Source organism: Pseudophryne corroboree, chromosome 1, assembly GCF_028390025.1.
Source record: "Pseudophryne corroboree isolate aPseCor3 chromosome 1, aPseCor3.hap2, whole genome shotgun sequence".
NCBI classification, from domain to species: Eukaryota; Metazoa; Chordata; class Amphibia; order Anura; family Myobatrachidae; genus Pseudophryne; species Pseudophryne corroboree.
Window position 1 is genome coordinate 745,423,481 of NC_086444.1, and position 19,973 is coordinate 745,443,453.

The window sequence follows — 19,973 nt, forward strand, 5'->3', positions numbered from 1 at the left end:
TATCAATTAAAATAAATTAGGTAGAGAAGTAGAGGGGTTAGACAGAAAAAGAAGTAGGTCATCTGCATACAAGGCAATTTTTAATGGGATATTTCCTACTTGAATACCACAAATGTTAGGGGAGTTTCTGATAGAGATTGCCAGAGGTTCAATAGCGATAGCGAAGAGTAGTGGAGAAAGGGGACAACCTTGACGGGTACCTCGGGAAACTGTAAAGGAAGTAGATAGGTGACCATTGCAATAGAGCTGTGAGAACGGAGAGGAGTAAAGGGTCTGAATAATAGAAATGAAGGATGAGGGATAACCAAAGAGTTGCAAGGATCTAAATAGATGTGGCCATTCCAAGAGATCAAATGCCTTTTCTGCGTCTAAGGCTAATACAATATTACATGATGAGGTAGGATGGATTTTTAAATGTTGGATTACAGAAATAACTTTGCGGACATTAGTTACTGAGTGGCGGTCGCAAATAAACCCAGATTGGTCTGGATGAATTATGTGTGGGAGAGAAAATTTTAGGCGATCGGCTAGAATTTTTGCAAAAATTTTATAATCTGTATTTAATAGAGAAATTGGGCGGTAGGAACTTGGGAGGGAGGGGTCTCGACCTGGTTTTAAAAGGACTTTGATTATAGCACTATTAAAATATAGGGGTATGGATTTTGAAAGAATTATTGAGTTAAACAGATCCAAAAGGTGTTTATCGATTTTGTCAATTAATAGTTTGTAAAACTCATTAGAAAAGCCGTCTGGACCCGGAGCTTTATTAGGTTTCAGGTGACCGATGTCACGATCCGGGTATCTGGACGCCATTACCTGCCGTTTAGGTGTCTTCTGAGACTGGCCCAGCGTTCCAAATCCGGATCTCATCTGTGTCAACACTCTGCACATCCCTCCTGTCATTCTGAGACACTACCACAGCGGCGCCATGTTTGAATCCAACATGGCGTCTCCCGTCCTCCGCGGCCTCCGCCGCCGTTACTGTGTTATTGCTGCAGGTTCTCAGAATCATGTATCATGCCTGCCGCGGCCTCTGCTGCCCTCCAAGTGTCTCAGCATATAATTGTCATCTGGCGTCTCCTGTCCTCCGCGGCCGGCGCCGCCATTATCATTATGTTAGCACATTTAATTTCAAACCAGTTTTCCCTCCAGGTTCCAGCATGGGCGCAGCCATGTTGGATTTGATCACATGCTCCAATTCCTCCAATCCACCGTTGCTGGAATCTGCATAATTGCCCAGCCAATGCCTGCATAGCAGCAGGTATAAGTATCCTGTGTCTGGACCAGATAGATGTCAGTGCTTTGAATGTCATACCTTGTTCCAGTCTCTCTCTCCTGTGGCTTGTTTCTCCAGGTTCCAGCTCCTGTCTCCAGCATCCACAAAGAGACCCGCACCTGCTTTCCATCCTGCGGTGCAGCCTGACTCTGCAATCCTCTGTGACTGATCCAGCTTTCAGCTATTACCTCGTTTGCTTCCAGCTTCCAAGCTTTCAGCTATTACCTCGTTTGCTTCCAGCTTCCAAGCTTGCAGCTATTAACCCATCTGTTTCCAGCAACCTGCTTCCAACAGAATTCAGCCTCCTTAAAGAGCCGGTGTTCTCCCAGCGGATTTCTACTTACCAGCAGTATCCACTACCACCGGTAACCACTCTTCATTTCATCTGTTTCCACGCACCCTAGCATCTTTTAGTTTTAACTCCGTGTCTCCACCATCTGGCTGGTTCCGTCCAGTGACTCCTACAGTGCATTCCAGTTACCAACATCATCTCATACACCTACTGGCGTGTTCCTCGGTTGTCTCCACTACTACAGCCTGGCCTGGTAAGGTTATTCTACCCAAGGACTATAACATCTGTTCTGCAACCTACCAGTGCCCTGTTATACCTTTTTATGGTTTAGTGATCCAGGAACTGTATTATCTGCCACTGCTAATACTGACTGTGAACGCTGTTGTGATTATACGGAGTCTGTTTAATAAACTTTCATTTGACTTTTAACCTGCTTGTCATGGTCACACCTTCGGGTTTCCTTCCACACTTACATGTCCAGGGGTCTGATTAAACCACCTAAGTTTAACTTCATTCCAGCCCCTACAACTGAGGCTTCCTCCTGTCAGCCTAAACCCTCAGTTGTGACAACCGATAGCTGAACGAACTTCTTCTAGTGTGATGGGATTTTCTAGGGAAACACGAAATTCAGAGGGAATTTGTGGTAAAAGGGGAAAAAAACCAAGGTTGGGGTAGCTCTTCAGAGGGGGGGGATGGACCTGAATATAATGTCTCATAAAATGACTTCAAGATAGAAGCAATGGTTTGGGGGTCATTAGTTAAGGATCCATCAGGAAGCTTCAGTGGGTGAACTAACAAGGGAGGAGAAGTGCCTTTCAAAATGTTTGTAAGAAGCTTACCCGTTTTATTTCCAAATTTGTGGAACCGGTAATCAACTTTAAATTTATATTTGTCACCCATCAGGGAGAGAAATTCGTTAAACTGGAGTTTTAGTGTTAGGTATGAAGATTTATTAGACGGGGAGGGGTGGGATTTGAAAACTTGAAAGGCTGTGGAAAGAGCACATTGCAGCTCTAAGTAAGATTTAGCATATTTTTTTTTTAATGCCGAGGAGTATGAAATAATATTGCCCCTAAGGACCGATTTGGCAGATTGCCAAAATATAGAGGGATTTAAGTTAGAGTGTTGTTCATTTGAGAAATAAAAGGAGTCCCAGGACGCCTGCAAGGAGTCACAAAATTTTGTGGAGTTAGAAAGGTGAGAAGGAAATCTCCATTGGGGAGTTAGGGAGTGAGCGGGATGTAAAATAAAAGAAAACCAGATTAAGGCGTGATCAGAGATGATAATGGGCTCAATGACTGAATCTGTAACTGAGGGGAAAAGCTGTTGGGAAATAAACACATAATCGATTCTTGAAAACGAATCGTGGGCGGAGGAATGGCAAGAGAACTCTCTTTCAATTGGGTTGAGTGCACGCCAAATATCAATTAGTTGTAAGGTCTCAGAAAATGCAGGTATACCTAGTTTAGGGAGGTGTTGGGGGTTCCTAGTTGTGTTGGAGCAGTCTAAGTAATTGGATGAAACTAAATTGAAATCGCCACAAACAATGAGGTTATCGTTAGAAAATGGAGTTAATTTAGCTAGTAGCATCTGAAAAAAGGATTTATTGTATGTAGTGGGAGCGTAAATATTGCAGAGAACGAATACGCGTGAATCAATAGAGAGATAGACGATTAGATATCGACCGCTGGGGTCTATGTCAGAGGACAGTATTGTGATGTTAAGGTTACGTTTACCTAAGAGAACAACACCTCTAGATTTAGAGTTGAATGGGGCTGCCGCTATGAGGGACCAGTGTGACATTTGCAATTTCAAGGATTCCTGAAGAGATAAGTGAGTTTCTTGAAGGAATGCAATATTAATATTCATCTTGGATAGATACACGAGGATTTTACGACGTTTAGCCGGGGAATTAATTCCACCAACATTCAGAGTGCCAATTTTTAAGTCAGGCATTTAAATAACCATGAGAGGAAGAAAAATACAAAGATCAACCGTATATCAAATGATCGGATCCGAAAGAGGGAATGGGATATGAGGATAGGGGGGGGAGGGACATGGGGAGAATGCGATAACAAACAAGAAAATTTGGTTAATGTTTGACAAGCAAACAGACTTCCGGGCCAAACATTCAAAATAAGAACTGAGATTATTCTAATCATTACTTCTAATCCGGAGCAGTGCTCCTGATGATTTCCCGACAACGGCATCTGGGGAAAGTTATACTATATAATATAGAGTAGCTAAATTAAGAAATATAACAGTAGATAAAGGACCTAATAAGAAATATGTTAACTTTAAATAAGAAATAACCATATACCGAAATGTTGTGAAAATCGCATATGAGCTTTAAGATAGTCTGAAAACAGTAGTCGATTTTGGGAACATCCTCACGTATATATGGTACGTAGGAGAACGGTATGGAACCTGAGTTAAGTATGACAATGACTATCACGCTGAGGATTATCACAAGATTTAGAGCACGTTAAAACATAACTAGTTCACATGAGTTAAACAAGAACAAATGGGGGAGGGAAAACCCTCAACGTTACGGAATTAGGAGGTAGTCCTGAAGATCAGGTGTCAGGGGTAGGGGCGGCATCTGCGATTTCAGCAAGGTCTTCCGTGGGGTCCCCTTGGAGGTAGGACGCTGCATCTTCTGGAGTAGAAAAGTCCAGGTGCTTGTCTCCATTGTAGATTCTAAGTTTCGCTGGATAAAGTAAGGAAAACTTACGCTTGGCAGTCACCAGCCTTGAACAAATTGGGTTAAAGGCCTTCCTAGCTCTCGATAATTCGGCAGAAAAGTCTTGGAATATGAGCAAACGGTTGTTCTCCCATTGAAGGGACCGAATCCTTCTAGACGCTGACCATATGGCAACTTTGTGAAGATAGTTGAGGCATCTGAATAGAGTGACCCTAGGGCGGCCTTCGACAGAGCGAGGCATAGGACCAACACGGTGCACGCGCTCAATTACTAGGTCCTTGCAAGAGTCAGCAATACCAAGGAGGGAAGGGAGTGTCACCTGGACAAAACGAGAGAGCTCCTCTCCCTTTACCGATTCTGGAAGGCCTACCAGCCTTATATTATTTCTCCTGGACCTGTTTTCTGCGTCGTCTAGCTTCATCCACAACTGGTAGTTCTCTTTTTCAAGACGTTTGACACAGCCCTGAACATCGGCCATATCATGACAAAGACCTCCAATTCTGTTTTCGTTTACAGAGACTTTATGCGAAAGATGTTGCAATTGGAGTGAGATGTCTGAGACTGCTTTTGATAACAGTGGGGATACAGCTTGGGTTATGGCCTCCGTAAGGTCCGCATATGTGATAGGTGAATCAGAAGATCGGTTAGTTGGAGTGGAACGTGAGGGGGATTGTGATGCAATTAATTTTTTGGGGGCTGGGGATGAAGGGGGAGTAGTAATGCCAGGAGCCATGGTAGAGTTGGCTCTCCTTTTCTCTTGTCTAACAGGGAGGGAGGAAGGCGATGCTGAAGCTGCAGGATTGGGGGAAAGAAAACGGTCCATTGACGAAGGGAGGAGAAAAAGATACAGTTTATAATACTCCTTGATTGTGTGATGATAGGACGTTAGGTGGCGTTTGGAGAAAGTTTATTTGTAGAAACTAAAATGAAGCGTCTGGAAACATCAGAAACTATACTTGTATCATGGGTTATCTCTAGGTTAGGCTGGAAGTTGGTCAGAGAAGGGGTGTTTTGTCAAGCAGACCGTGCCTTATTCTATCCGTGGTGATGATTGTATATGTCAGTGATATAGTAAAAGCTTGCAGACAGGAGGACTCCAGAATAAGATGCTCAGTCTATGCTGTATAAAGTGTGCACTGATATGGTCAGTTAATTGACTGAGGGAGCCCAGCGGCAGTGAGGAGAGGCAGCATGTAAACAATCGTCTTGCTGTGGTTGCTGTGGATACCGCACCTGTACATGAGGCGTCTGTATGATGTGTCTGTCCTCGGGGTGAACCACCGGCACCGTTTAACGAGGGTGTAGGGAGCGCTACAGACCGTGGCGTTCGGCCTGAAACGCTGGGCGCCCTGTGACGAGCACTGCAAAGACACGCCGACTGACTGGAGCTTCGCGCCGCAAGAGAGCGACTCGTCAGGGCTGTCAATAGCCGGCGGTGTCTTGCGGGACGGGTCCGCTGGGGCTGTGGAGAAGTTATCGGCTCCTGGAGACTGTGGAACAGTCGATATAACGGTGCCGAGGTCGGGAGTCACCGGAGCTCAGCTGTGGAGCGTCCTCACAGCATGAGGCTGGAACCGGAAGTCTTGTTGGTGCATTTTTAAGAAAGAAAGAAAATATGTATCTCAATGTAAATCTTTTTACTAAAATATAACTTTTATTTCATATTTTTAAAAATACCCGGTTGTGTGAAATATAAACGAACATATAATTGTGACAAGTAGTAAATGTGATAATTAAAAAAATTTAAAAAATCTTTTTTGAACCCACTGCATGAGAACTGCATCTGCACAATAGACGTGGCATAGACCTATGAAGATAAACAATATAAACAACTTATATGATTTATAAATATAAAGAATAGCTAATTTTATACATCTCATGAACACAAAATCACTGATTTTAGAACAAAATTCTTTCTGGTGATAGATACGATATATATGAATCACATATACATACTGAACATTAAATAATAATATCACAACTACATATTTAAATAAAACACGCAGTGGGTCCAAAAAAGATTTTAATTATCACATTTATTACTTGTCACAATTATAGGTTTGTTTATATTTCACACAACAGGGTATTTTTAAAAATATGAATTTAAAGTTATATTTTAGAAAAAGATTTACATTGCGATACGTATTTTCTTTGTTTCCAACAAATAAGACAATCCTGTCCTTTCATGTTCTGATCTTTAATATTATTGTCTTGGGCAGCACCCCCTCCATTGTAGATTTCATTGTCTATTGACATAAGAAATTTGGGAACTTCACAATGGTAATGTGATAACGCCTTGTGCAGAAGTCATAATCCCTTTCCCTATGAATTAGGCCCTATGTGTTGCACCGCAGGAGGGCAGATATAAAATGTGCAGTGAAGGTTAAGATTTGGTAGGGGTGTATCCTAACTCAAATCTAAATTACAATGTAAAAATAGAGCTGCCCAGCATTTGTGGGTTACATGACAGTTTCCCTGCATGAACAAAACAAAACATGTTTTTGCACTTCTTGCAATGCAGCATAGTTTGTTCCAAATTCAAAGTTACTGTAATTTCTTTTGTTTTCTCCCAACTCACAATCACTACCTAAGAGTTTTTGGCAACTCAGAGCCTACAGCGCCCCATGTTGCTGTGCACAGGGCCTTAAGGGCCTATTTATCAAATGATATTTGCGGATATGTCTTTTCGGGGGTTAGCCGCTAATATTAGGAATCTCCTGAATGAATAAAAGGAAGGATCGCAGCAGGTTTCTCCAATAACTGCTGCGATCCCTCCATTTCCACCCGTAGCCGCATCCCATTAGGTTTCTTTGGGGGATGCGATGCTGCCCGTTGTATCAATATCTGGAATGCAAAGCATTCCCAATATTGTTCCCTGCAGTTAGCGCAAATTTTTGATTGTGGTAGCCCTTTGTAGCCTATGGGCTGCAGATTGCGGTAAAGCGGTTTCGGCTGGGTTCCCCAGGAACCCTCCACCGGAAATGTCTTGGTGCATTGCAGTCATGTCTGATCGTGCATGCACAGGACCACCAGCAGCCCAGAGAGCACATCGCAGGGACAGGCTCTTTTCAGAGCCCCTGTCCCTGTGGATGCCAGGTGATACATTCACCTGAAGGGATCACATATTGCAATGCGATCCTGGATGGTAAGATGCCACCTAGATCGCATTCAATATGTGATTCTTGATAAATGGGCCTCAAAGAACACAAGTATATTAATGAAAGCATTATGCTATGACTGTGCATATGGAGATGATGCAGAAAACCCTATGGATTGTACAACTTACTATGGAAGTATAGTATCAGGGGCGTTTTAACAGGGGAAGGTGCCTGTGTACAGACTCCGGATGGACCCCCTCCTCTCCACGGCGCGGTAAGCTCCAGCATGGCACCCACCATGTTCTGGAGACTTATTTTTACTGCACATATGCAGTAGCCATTTTGGCAGTGATTTTTGCCGTGGCTGCAGCACACGACACAGGACATTGAAATGGTATTAAGACATAGATGCAGTGTGCCCAGGGGCCCGTGTGTACCGCACATATTGTACCCATCATAGAAACACCAATGTATAGTATACAAATGTAGAAGAAAAAAAAAAGTGAACCAATATAGGGCCTAATTCATGTTTGTATGCAATGGCCGATTATCAAGCAACAGAGCAATTATCGCTGCACCGACGACTGCACCGGGCATCGGTGAATAGCGATAGGATGGTGCGAAAAAAGCGATTGCACAGGCGATCGCAAGGTGACTGACAGGAAGAGGCAACTGGGTGGCAACTGACCGTTTTTTAGGAGTGTCCAGGAAAACGCAGGAGGAACCAGGCATTCAGAAGGAGGGTTTCTGACGTCAGCTTCCGACCCCGATCATCACAGAAGCAGAGTAAGTCCTGGGCTGAGCAGAGACTGCACAAACTCATGTTTGTGCAGCTCTCCAACAAATGCGATCACACACCTGCACACAGCAAATACCCTCCCCCTGTAGACAGCGACTACCTGATCGCAGGGATGCCAAAAACGCCCCCTAGTGATCAGGCCTGAATTACCCGTAGAGTCAGGTATTTTCAAACTATGGGATGACAATCAGGTGTGAGTGGACAATCTATCTTTTTAAAAGAACAGGGATCTATCAAAGTCTGATGTTCACAATATGTTTGTGGAAGTGTCATGAACAAAGGAGATTTCTGAGGACCTCTGAAGAACAATTGTTGATGCTCACCAGGCTGGAAAGTAGTTTGGACTCCACCAATCAATAGTCAGACAGACTGTGTACAAATGGAGGAAATTCCAGATCATTATTACCCTCCCCAGGAGTTGCTGACCAACAAACATCACGCCAGGAGCAAGATAATGATCAAGAGCAAGATCAGAAAGGAACACAAGATAACCTCTAGGCAGAGGCGTCACCGTCACTGGTGACACCCAGAGCGGAGGGGAGGGAGGGGGTAATGCAGCACGATGGCAAAAAGGGGACGTGACCTAGAAGGTAGGGGCATGGCCTCATGGGTAGGGGTGTGGCCTCATGGCCTGAACCTCCGTTTTGTCACTCTGGGTGTCCTGGGGGTTGCGGGCTGCACCTGGGGACCAGTGTGTGTCCGGTGCTGGCTCCTGCACACTGACAAGAGCTGGGTGCTGCACGTAATGTCACAGTGCAGCACCTGGTTCCTGTCACTGAAGAGGAGCTGGAACTTGTGCCACCTCTCGGCAGGTGATACCCGGGTGCGGGCCGCACCAACCACACCCCTGTTGTGGCGCCACTGAGCGACTGAAGGCCTTTCTCACACTAGCTAATGCTAATGTTCATGAGTCCACCATCTGGAGGACACTGAACAATGGTGTGCATGGCAGAATTGCAAGGAGAAAGCCATTGCTCTCCAAAAAGAACATTGCTGCCTGTCTGCAGTTTGCTAAGGATCACCTGGACAAGACAGAAGGCTATTGGAACAATGTTTTGTGGACAGAGGAGTCCAAAATAGAGCTTTTTGGTTTAAATGAGAAGCATTAGGTTTGGAGAAAGAACACTGCATTCCAGCATAAAAACCTCATATCATCTGTGAAACACGCTCATCTCTAGTTAGTAGTAGTATCATGGTTTGGGCCTGTTTTGTTGCATGGGACAATGAATTCTGAATTATACCAGAATATTCTAAAGGAAAATGTCAGGACATCAGTCCATGATCTGCATCTCAAGAGAGCGTGGGCCATGCAGCAAGACAACAACCCAAAGCACACAAGTCATTTGACCAAAAAATTGGTTAAAGAAGAATAAATTAAAAGTTTTGGAATAGTCAAAGTCCAGACCTTAATCAAATAGAAATGTTGTGGAAGGACTTGAAGCAAGCAGTTCATGGGAGGAAACCACCAACATAACAGAGTTGTTGTTTTATTTTTTACAGAGAAATGGGGTAAAATTCCCAGAAACGTTTACATGCAGTTATTGCGGCACAAGGGAGTCATACCACATACTGAGTGCAAAGGTTCACATACTTTTGCCACTCACAGATATGTGTATTGGATAATTTTCCTCAATAAAAAAATTGGCCCGTCTAATTTTTTGTCTGATTTGTTTGTTTTGGTTCTCGTTTCCTACTTTGAGTACTTGTGTGAAAATCTGAGGTAGGTTTAGGCCAAATTTCAGCAGAAATATAGAAAATTCTGAAGGGTTCACAAACTTTCAAGTACTACTGTATGAAAAGGAAATAATATTTATTGCAGGTTTGTGACACCAAAGAAATGACAGACTGACCACCACGTCTCTTCTCAAATACATACCTGTTTGAAGCAAGCTTCCACCAAATTAGGAGGGAACATATTCCTTTAAGAAAAGAAAATAAAGTTACATGCTAAATAATAAAACCACGGCGACGTACACAGCTTGCAAACCACCCAGCTTGCTTCCTACTCTCTAAGCCCGCACAGCCACATACAGTCTATGAATTACTGGATATGAAAGCTCTTCAATGTACAGGAACTAAATTAATTTCATATGATTACGGCACTGTAACAGTTAATGATGACTGTAGATTACAGTGCTCATTGGCTTGGTGTCTCTCTGCAGGATCAGAGCAGCGGGAAATCAAGTCAAGCTATTGATTCATTTAACATTTAGCTGGTGGTATTAAAGTCAGCTGTTTTTGCCCTTGCCAACAAATTACATTTCATTTGTGCACACTACCCTGTTATTTGAAAATGTTTATTCCTCTTGTTGGATGTGTAGTGGATGTAGTTAATAAGTGCAATATGTTTAGCTGCCCAGATGCTGAAAAGTGGTTCATTTTATTTTCAGTGATATCTATTACTTCATAGTACTGCATATCCTCAAATCATCACCAGACCGTATTGATAACTCGCTGAGGGCCTTTTTGGTGAAGGATGCGTGAACTTACTGGGGATGGTAGAATATCTGACTCTCTATGTTAGTGTGGGCTTACAAAAAGGTAAATAAGAATATTAAATAAGTGACATTACTCATAGATTTCGTGGCCTACGAAACCTTAGGGGTAAATTTACTAAGTTTCATATTTTACCAATGTCTGATTAAGATCAAACACAGATGATATCGATCAGACAGGAGTGTATTTTTATTTTTAAAATACGGAAATTTACTATGATCCTGTGTTTGACTGGTCTTTTGATGGTGTTGATAGTCATGTTTGTCTGCTGGGTTTGCCAGAAGCCAAACGCTCCCGTACATGAAGGCTGCACGGATCAGTGAGAAAAATAAGTAAAAAATAAATAAATAAATAAATAAATAAATAAATAAAGTGTGTAGGGTTCCTTACCCTAAGCATAACCAGCCCCGGGCTCTTTGAGACAGTCCTGGTTCTAAAAATACAGGGGAAAAATGACTGAGGTTGAAACCAGCACCGGGCTGCACTAGCCAGGGAGGTAATGCCACAGCTAGGGGATACGTTTATATCGGTCCCTGCAGCCGTAATTTTACCTCCTTCCAAATAGTCAGCCATGGCTGGGGCACCCTGGAGGAGTGGGGTGCCCCGCCCACGGATGACTAGTTGGGGGGATAATGCAATAGCCTCAGTGACCAATATAAACATGTCCCCCAGCTGTGACATTACCTCCTAAGAGGAGCCCGCTGCTGGGTTAGAAAATACGGGGCCCCCTATGTCTCCCCACCCCCCATTTATTTTGAACCAGGACCAATCTAAGAGCCCAGCGCTGGTTCTTTAAATACAGGGGGACCTTGGTCATTCCCCCCCACCCCTGTATTTTTAGAAGCAGGACTGGCTGGTTATGCTTTGGTAGGGGGGGGGGGTCACACAGATTTTTTTTCTTCTACAGATATCACTGATCTGTGCAGGCACGCTGCTGAGCGGGACGTCTATATTGCTCTGAGTTTGCTCAATACACAGGTGTGATTGCAAAAACAATTGTAAGTAAATTCCCGTGTTTCAGTGTTGTCCGTGGAGAGTACATCAGAGTTTTGCCGATGGTGTATTTGATCACATGTCCGTATACACCCGTGTTTTGTACTCCTATTTGAACAAACCTCCTGTGTTTGTTCTTTAGTAAATTTCTGTGTTTTAAAAAATGCCCTAACACTCCCGTGTTTGCCAGCTCGTGTAAACATGGAGCATAGTAAAATTACTCCTTGTGCCTTAGGGGACCACCAAGGTTTGCTTAAGAGTAGAACTGGCCCTACTGGTGACATTGTAGTTTTCAAAGTATAGAGTCGATTTACTTCACTAAGTTTTCATCCCCCACAACTGCATTGGCAATACCACCAATAACAATAAGTGAAGCAAATCAACACTATACTCACCCCCAATAACGGGTTAAAAGGGGTTGATTACATTTAAGAGAAGCAGAAAAAAATCAACAACTGCCAGATTTACCCTGAAATATTACTCTTACTCCAAGACTACAAGCCATATGAGCTAGATGCTGTAATATCACTTCTTTATATTGACATGTTCTTGCAGATCACATAGACTTAATACAAAAACATTAGAATATAATGTTGTTTCATTCAGTATGTTGTGCATTCAATATGACAAAATAAATACATGGGCAATTTGACAAGTGTGTTGTTCACAAAAGTAGGGCTGGGGTGACCCAACATAGGTCCATATTACTAGTTCAGAATAAACAGATACTATAGACAATGGGTCTAATTCAGATGTGGTTGAAGTTGATAGCTCTGTATGGTAATGCAGCAGGAGGTGTCTATTACAAGACTCCTTCTGCTGTAGTAGTGATCTGAGATGCATCTTAGGATGCAGACATCAGAACTCTCACTCACCATCGGGCAGCTTGCAGCACACAAGGGGAACACGCAAGCCACCGGCCACAGAGGCCGGGAAATATCTGTGCAACCACGGAAATCCCTGGACTCTTCCCATCCTCTAAACTGTGGCAACACGCCTCTGTTTTGGTAAACCATGGCCATCGCTACCCCCTCTCAGCCCCCCAAATGGCAGCAGTCTGTTATCACTGACAGTCTGCTGCCATCCTGCGTCCTGCCTCGCAGGACCCGTCAGCACAAGCACAATTAGTACTTTGCGGTGCAGGATGCCACTCCAACCACAACTGAAGAAACCCCAATAACTTTTAGACAGTAAAAAAGAAAGCGCAACCTACAACCCAAACTGCTAATTTTCAGGAATTCCACTGAGCTACTAGTTATAAAGAGCAGGAACCTCTTCTATTGTGTTACCTGCAGAAATCCAGAGTTCCTACCGTATTAAATCCAAAATGGCATCTGTAGCCTGTACTCTCTCAATTTTCCCTTGGGATGTCATGCCCTCCTTGGAGCCTTTGCCTGGATGAATGATAATCACCATGACAATGCCAATAAAAACAGCAATGAAGGTGGTTACAGTGTAATATACCACAGCACGAAGGCCCATTTTACCAGACGCTTTGCTGTCCAGAGATGCCATACCTATAACAGATAATTTCATTGTCAAGGAGGAACACTGCAAATAAATGAATGCCCATCTGATAAATATGGCTAATGTTAACATGCTGATACAGTTGGAACAGGTAAACAGCAATACATCCAGTGAATGCAAAACTAGTGACAACACCGATTTTCTGGCTTATACGAATAAAACATAAAATGTGGGTTTTCTACTTGTATGTATGCATTTTTTAATTACAATACAAAGCACAAGTGAGACTAAAACTGGTCTCCGTACACTCGTTATACCCCTTTCACACCAAGCTTTTGACCTGGGTTATTGCCAGCTCAGTTGAAAGGGTCCCCTGAGAAAAACTGGTTTGAGTGACTCAGCAATCCAACCTGGGTAGCGACCTGGGTTGAACACCGGAAGACCAGGTTACGGGGGCCTGTGTATGGAGAGTGGGCTCAAATCACCGGCAGAGGAGAACCCCCGGCAATAACCCAGTTCCAACTAGCGGTGTGAACAGGTTTCTACTCATAAGCACCCAGAGAATTAAACAGAGCTAGATAATTTGGAAACACTTGAAAAAAACATACTGTTAGTAAACATTGGTCTACTTGTAACATAGAATCAGCTTTTGGAGAACTGGCAGGATTCGTAATGCAAATTATTGGATAATACAGATCTTTATTGGTGGTCAATGGAAACAAGACATTGAGTCTTACCGGTAACTAAACTGGACACTATGAGCGGCAGAACGAGCATCTGCAGCATCCTCATAAGCAGCTCACCAGGGAAGGAAAAATACTTGATCTGGCGATAAGTCATCTTATATGGCCTCAGTGCAAAGGCCAGCACAATACCTGGAAAAATCACAGAATCCCCATTTACAAAACAGGTAGGCTCAAATTTTGTGACTTGAAAACCCGTGTCAAGACTACTTTTAAGATGTAGGGTGAAATTCATTAAATCTTGGTGAGAGATTAAGGGGAGAGAGAAAATACCAACCAATTAGCTCTTTACTATCTTTTTTCAAACACAGCCTGTAAAATGGCAGTTAAGTTGGGTACATACAGGGCCGGTGCTAGGGTGTTCAGTGCCCCTCTGCAAACTACTGTATAAATTTGCGCCCTCCCATATTTAATAAACAGAGAGTGCGTGCAAAAGGGGTGTGGTCTCACAAGGAAGGGGCATGGCCACACAATAGTACCCCATTTCAAATTACGCCACACAGTAACACAATCTTATTCACATTACACTGCATGTAGTGCCCCCGATTCATATTACGCCATAGTAGTTTTCCTAATTTACGCTACGTCACACATCAGTGCACTATATTCACATTATGTACACAGTAGTACACATTTTACAGCAGTGCCCCTTATTCACGATGCCCAAAGTAGTGCCCCTTATACACATAATGTCTACAAAAGTAGTCCCCTTTACACATAATGCCCACAGCAGTAGTGCCTCTTATACACAATGCCTAAAGTAGTGCCTCTTACACGTAATGCCTATAGTAGTAGTTCCCCTTACACATAATGCCCACAGCAGTAGTGCCTCTTATACACAATGCCTAAAGTAGTGCCTCTTACACGTAATGCCTATAGTAGTAGTGCCACTTACACATAATGCCCACAGTAGTAGTGTCTTTTATACACATATAACCCACAGGAGGGGAGAGAAGGGGGTTGCGCTCCCCCACCCACCGTACCTCACCCAGCACTCTGCTATTACTCTGTAAGTTTCCCAGCAAACACCCGGGACCCTGCAGTAATGCTTAAGCCTTCCAGCAATCATCCGCTGCGCAGTTCATTAGCTTCACCTGAGGATGATGGGTATATAGCCACCAGCACACAGCACTTTTATTGCTATTACATTGGGCATCTCTTACCCTGTCTGGACATTCCCTAATGGGACATGGATTGACTGCCTGTTCTTTAGAAAATTTGTAACTGCTGCTACATATGTGATACAGCTTCATCATGGAGTTTTTGCCGCTACCTCTATTTGAATTGTGTAATTTCATTGCAGAACACCATATGGTTGGTCAAGGAACAACAAGCAAATGTATCCTTGCACACAGGTTATTAACACAACTTTTTTCAAGACTCCTGCTCCCAGTCATCAATTTATAAGTGTTGATGCCCCAGGTGTATTGAAGCAGATTATACTTGTACTGTGGTCAGAGAGTGAATGCATTGTGTATGCAACAATAAGTAGACAGGCAAAACGGTTATTCATTTATACTGTCATCCGCTTTCAGACACTTTCTGAATGTTAGCATTAAAATCTATTAGACTGTTTTTCAATACACACAATGTCACATTGATGCCGATTATATATATATATATATATATATATATATATATATATATACACACACACACACATACATACATACACACATACATACATACATACATACATATACACAGTTGTGCTCATAAGTTTACATACCCTAGCAGATGTGATTTTCTGGCCATTTGTCAGAGAATATGAATGATAACTCACAAACTTTTCTTCCACTCATGGTTAGTGGTTGGGTAGAGCCATTTATTGTCAAACAACTGTGTTTACTCTTTTTAAATAATAATGACAACAGAAACTACCCAAATGACCCTGATCAAAAGTTTACATACCCTGGAGATTTTGGCCTGATAACATGCACACAAGTTGACACAAACGGGTGATCTGTTTGCTTGTAATCAGTGTGTGTGTATAAAAGGTCAGTGAGTTTCTGGACTCCGGAAAAGACCCTTGCATCTTTCATCCAGTGCTGCACTGACGTGTCTGGATTCTGAGTCATGAGGAAAGCAAAAGAATTGTTAAAGGATCTGCGGGAAAAGGTAATTGAACTGTATAAAACAGGAAAGGGATATAAAAAGATATCCAAGCAATTGAGAATGCCAATCAGCAGTGTTCAAACTCTAATTAAGAAGTGGAAAATGAGGGATTCTGTGGAAATCACGGTCAGGTAGACCAACAAAAAATTCAGCCACAACTGTCAGGAAAATTGTTCGGGATGCAAAGAAAAATCCACAAATAACTTCAGCTGAAATACAGGACTCTCTGAAAAAAAGTGGTGTGGTTGTTTCAAGATGCACAATAAGGAGGCATTTGAAGAAAAATGGGCTGCATGGTCGAGTCGCCAGAAGAAAGCTATTACTACGCAAATGCCACAAAGCATCCCGCTTACAATACTCCAAACAGCACAGAGACAAACCTCAAAACTTCTGGAACAAAGTCATTTGGAGTGATGAGACCAAAATTAAACTTTTTGGCCACAACCATAAACGTTACATTTGGAGAGGAGTCAACAAGGCCTATGATGAAAGGTACACCATTCCTACTGTGAAACACGGAGGTGGATCGCTGATGTTTTGGGGATGTGTAAGCTACAAAGGCCCTGGAAACTTGGTCAAAATTGATGGCAAGATGAATGCAGCATGTTATCAGAAAATACTGGAGGAAAATTTGCACTCATCAGCCCGGAAGCTGCGCATGGGACATACTTGGACGTTCCAACATGACAATGATCCAAAACACAAGGCCAAGTCGACCTGTCATTGGCTACAGCAGAATAAAGTAGTGATGAGCGGGTTCGGTTCCTCGGGATCCGAACCCCCCCGAACTTCACCCATTTTACACGGTTTCGAGGCAGCCTCGGATCCTACCGCCTTACTTGGTTAACCCGAGCGCGCCCGAACGTCATCATCCCACTGTCGGATTCTCGCAAGATTTGTATTCTATATAAGGAGCCGCGCCTCGCCGCCATTTTCACTCGTGCATTGGAGATGATAGCGAGAGGATGTGCAGCGTTCTCTCAGTTTCTGTGTTCAGTGTGCTGCAAATATCTGCTCAGTGTGCTGCAAATATCTGTGCTCAGTGTGCTTGCAAATATCTGTGCTCAGTGTGCTGAAAATATCTACGTTCTCTGCCTGAAAAACGCTCCATATCTGTGCTGCATTGTAGTATACAGTAGGAGGATAGTGCAGAATTTTGCTGACCACCAGTATTATATAGCAGTACGGTACAGTAGTCCACTGCTCTACCTACCTCTGTGTCGTCAAATATACTATCCATCCATACCTGTGCTGCATTTTAGTTGTGCGCAGTATATATAGTAGGAGGACAGTGCAGAATTTGCTGACCACCAGAATATATATATATAGCAGTATGGTACAGTAGTCCACTGCTCTACCTACCTCTGTGTCGTCAAGTATACTGTGCATCCATACCTGTGCTGCATTTTAGTTGTGCGCAGTATATAGTAGGAGGGGACAGTGCAGAATGTTGCTGTGACCACCAGTATATATATAGCAGTACGGTACAGTAGTCCACTGCTCTACCTCTGTGTCGTCAAGTATACTATGCATCCATACCTGTGCTGCATTTTAGTTGTGCGCAGTATATAGTAGGAGGGGAAAGGCAAGTATACTACAAAAGTTCAGTAAAATTACCCAAAAATCTAAATTAAAAGCGTCTGATGAGAAGCGTAAACTTGCCAATATGCCATTTACGACACGGAGTGGCAAGGAACGGCTGAGGCCCTGGCCTATGTTCATGGCTAGTGGTTCAGATTCACATGAGGATGGAAGCACTCATCCTCTCGCTAGAAAACTGCAGTGCCACTCCTAGATGGGCCAGGTGTTTGTGTCGGCCACTTGGGTCGCTTAGCTTAGCCATCCAGCGACCTTGGTGCACCTCTTTTTTTCTTTGCATCATGTGCTGTTTGGGGACTATTTTTTGAAGTGCCATCCTGTCTGACACTGCAGTGCCACTCCTAGATGGGCCAGGTGTTTGTGTCGGCCACTTGGGTCGCTTAGCTTAGCCATCCAGCGACCTCGGTGCAAATTTTAGGACTAAAAATAATATTGGGAGGTGTGAGGTGTTCAGAATAGACTGGAAATGAGTGGAAATTATGGTTATTGAGGTTAATAATACTATGGGATCAAAATGACCCCCAAATTCTATGATTTAAGCTGTTTTTGAGGGGTTTTTGTAAAAAAACACCCGAATCCAAAACACACCCGAATCAGACAAAAAAAATTTCAGGGAGGTTTTGCCAAAACGCGTCCGAATCCAAAACACGGCCGCGGAACCGAATCCAAAACCAAAACACAAAACCCGAAAAATTTCCGGTGTACATCACTAGAATAAAGTGAAGGTTCTGGAGTGGCCATCTCAGTCTTCTGACCTCAATATCATTGAGCCACTCTGGGGAGATCTCAAACGTGCAGTTCATGCAAGACAGCTCAAGAATTTACAGGAACTGGAGGCTTTTTGCCAAGAAGAATGGGCAGCTTTACCATCTGAGAAAATATCCACAACTACCACAAAAGACTTCAAGCTGTCATTGATGTTAAAGGGGGCAATACACGGTATTAAGAACTGGGGTATGTAAACTTTTGATCAGGGTCATTTGGGTAGTTTCTGTTGTCATTATGATTTAAAAAGAGTAAACACAGTGGTTTGACAATAAATGGCTTCACCCAACCACTAACCATGAGTGAAAGAAAAGTTTGTGAGTTATCATTCATATTCTCTGACAAATGGCCAGAAAATCACAAATTCTGCTAGGGTATGTAAACTTATGAGCACAACTGTATATGTATATTATCTTGTCCTACATGTAATTTGTGTGGTTTTATTTACGCATATTAAATTGCTTTTAAAATTAGCACAGTTTATTTAAATTTTCTTATAACTCTATTTTCCCTGGTGGTTTCTGGAGTAAACGCTCGGGGGGTGCTCACTGTCCATTTTTCCCTCTCCCTGAGCATTTTGGGGTTGAGGTTGCCTGGCTTCTACACTTACTGGGCGGTGAAGAGGCATGACTGGTCCTTGCTGTGGCTGCAGCTCCAGGCGCGGATGTAGCTGCTGTCTCTTCCTCCGTGGCTAGCGCGTTTGACTGCATTTCCCCATCGCGGGTTCTCCAGGGGAATGTTAGCCTGACCTGGGACACCGTGCTTCACGCTGCCGGCGCCACTGCATGTCATACAGTTTGACAGGCGAGGGCCAGGGGCAATTGTCGGCTGACAGCGGCAATGAAAAGCAGCAGTGTAGCAGAGCGAGGAGAGCTGACTCCGCTGATTGGGTAGCGCTGGTCCTGGATATACAGATATACAGTATCTGCCATCATGCCAACAGAGCATTAGGTGAGTATAACACTTATCAATAGGCCGCTCAATTTGTTTGTGCAGATGTCACAACTTGGCTGGCATTTGAATTTGCCCAACCAGCTGTGATGTCATAACCTGGAGCCAATGTACAAGCAATCGGCAGGTTGCCCGTGCACACAGCCAGGGGGTGTCGGAATGGGGGGGGGGGGGGCAAGGGGGCAGCATGCCCCCCCCCCCAAAAAACTTGACAGAGGTGCAGGCGCTGGGGAGGGGGAGCGTTTAGCGACGGATCACCGTGGAGACTCCAGTAGATTACACCAATCTTTGGGGGAGCGCCAAAGGTTTTTGGGTTTTTTTACCGATATATCGTTCATCGTTCAAATTAACAATATATCGTTCTAGTGAGTGCCCAGTTTAGAAGCTGATTGGTTGGTTGGTTGGTTATTTATCTCTCCCCAAGCTTGAATCACCCCCATAGTTTAATGACCATCATAAACATGTACGTAAAACAAGTACGTTATAATGTCAGTAACTTAGCACTGAAGATATTTCATATACCGAAACATATTTGATTAGTTGTTTTTATTTAATAACGATTAGGGAAGTACGGGGACTCATACTGAACAAACTTATACTTTAACTAATAGTTGGTAATGTAACAGATTGGGTTATCACTGCACATTGTTCATTTATAAAATAACACTCAATGGG

The 19,973-nt window shown here is 43.3% G+C and overlaps 1 protein-coding gene across 4 annotated transcripts in view; it reads right to left on the reverse strand.

Moving 5' to 3' along the window:
* Positions 1-19,973, reverse strand: part of LOC134909523 (excitatory amino acid transporter 1-like) — a 144,288-nt gene that overhangs the window by 45,878 nt on the left and 78,437 nt on the right. For all 4 annotated transcript variants that reach the window (XM_063916495.1, XM_063916504.1, XM_063916522.1 and 1 more), the window contains 3 exons: positions 13,863-14,000; positions 12,971-13,175; positions 10,046-10,088 (listed from right to left, as the gene is read on the reverse strand). In XM_063916495.1, the coding sequence (XP_063772565.1) occupies positions 10,046-10,088; positions 12,971-13,175; positions 13,863-14,000 (386 nt within the window). The remainder of the gene's footprint in view (positions 1-10,045; positions 10,089-12,970; positions 13,176-13,862; positions 14,001-19,973) is intronic.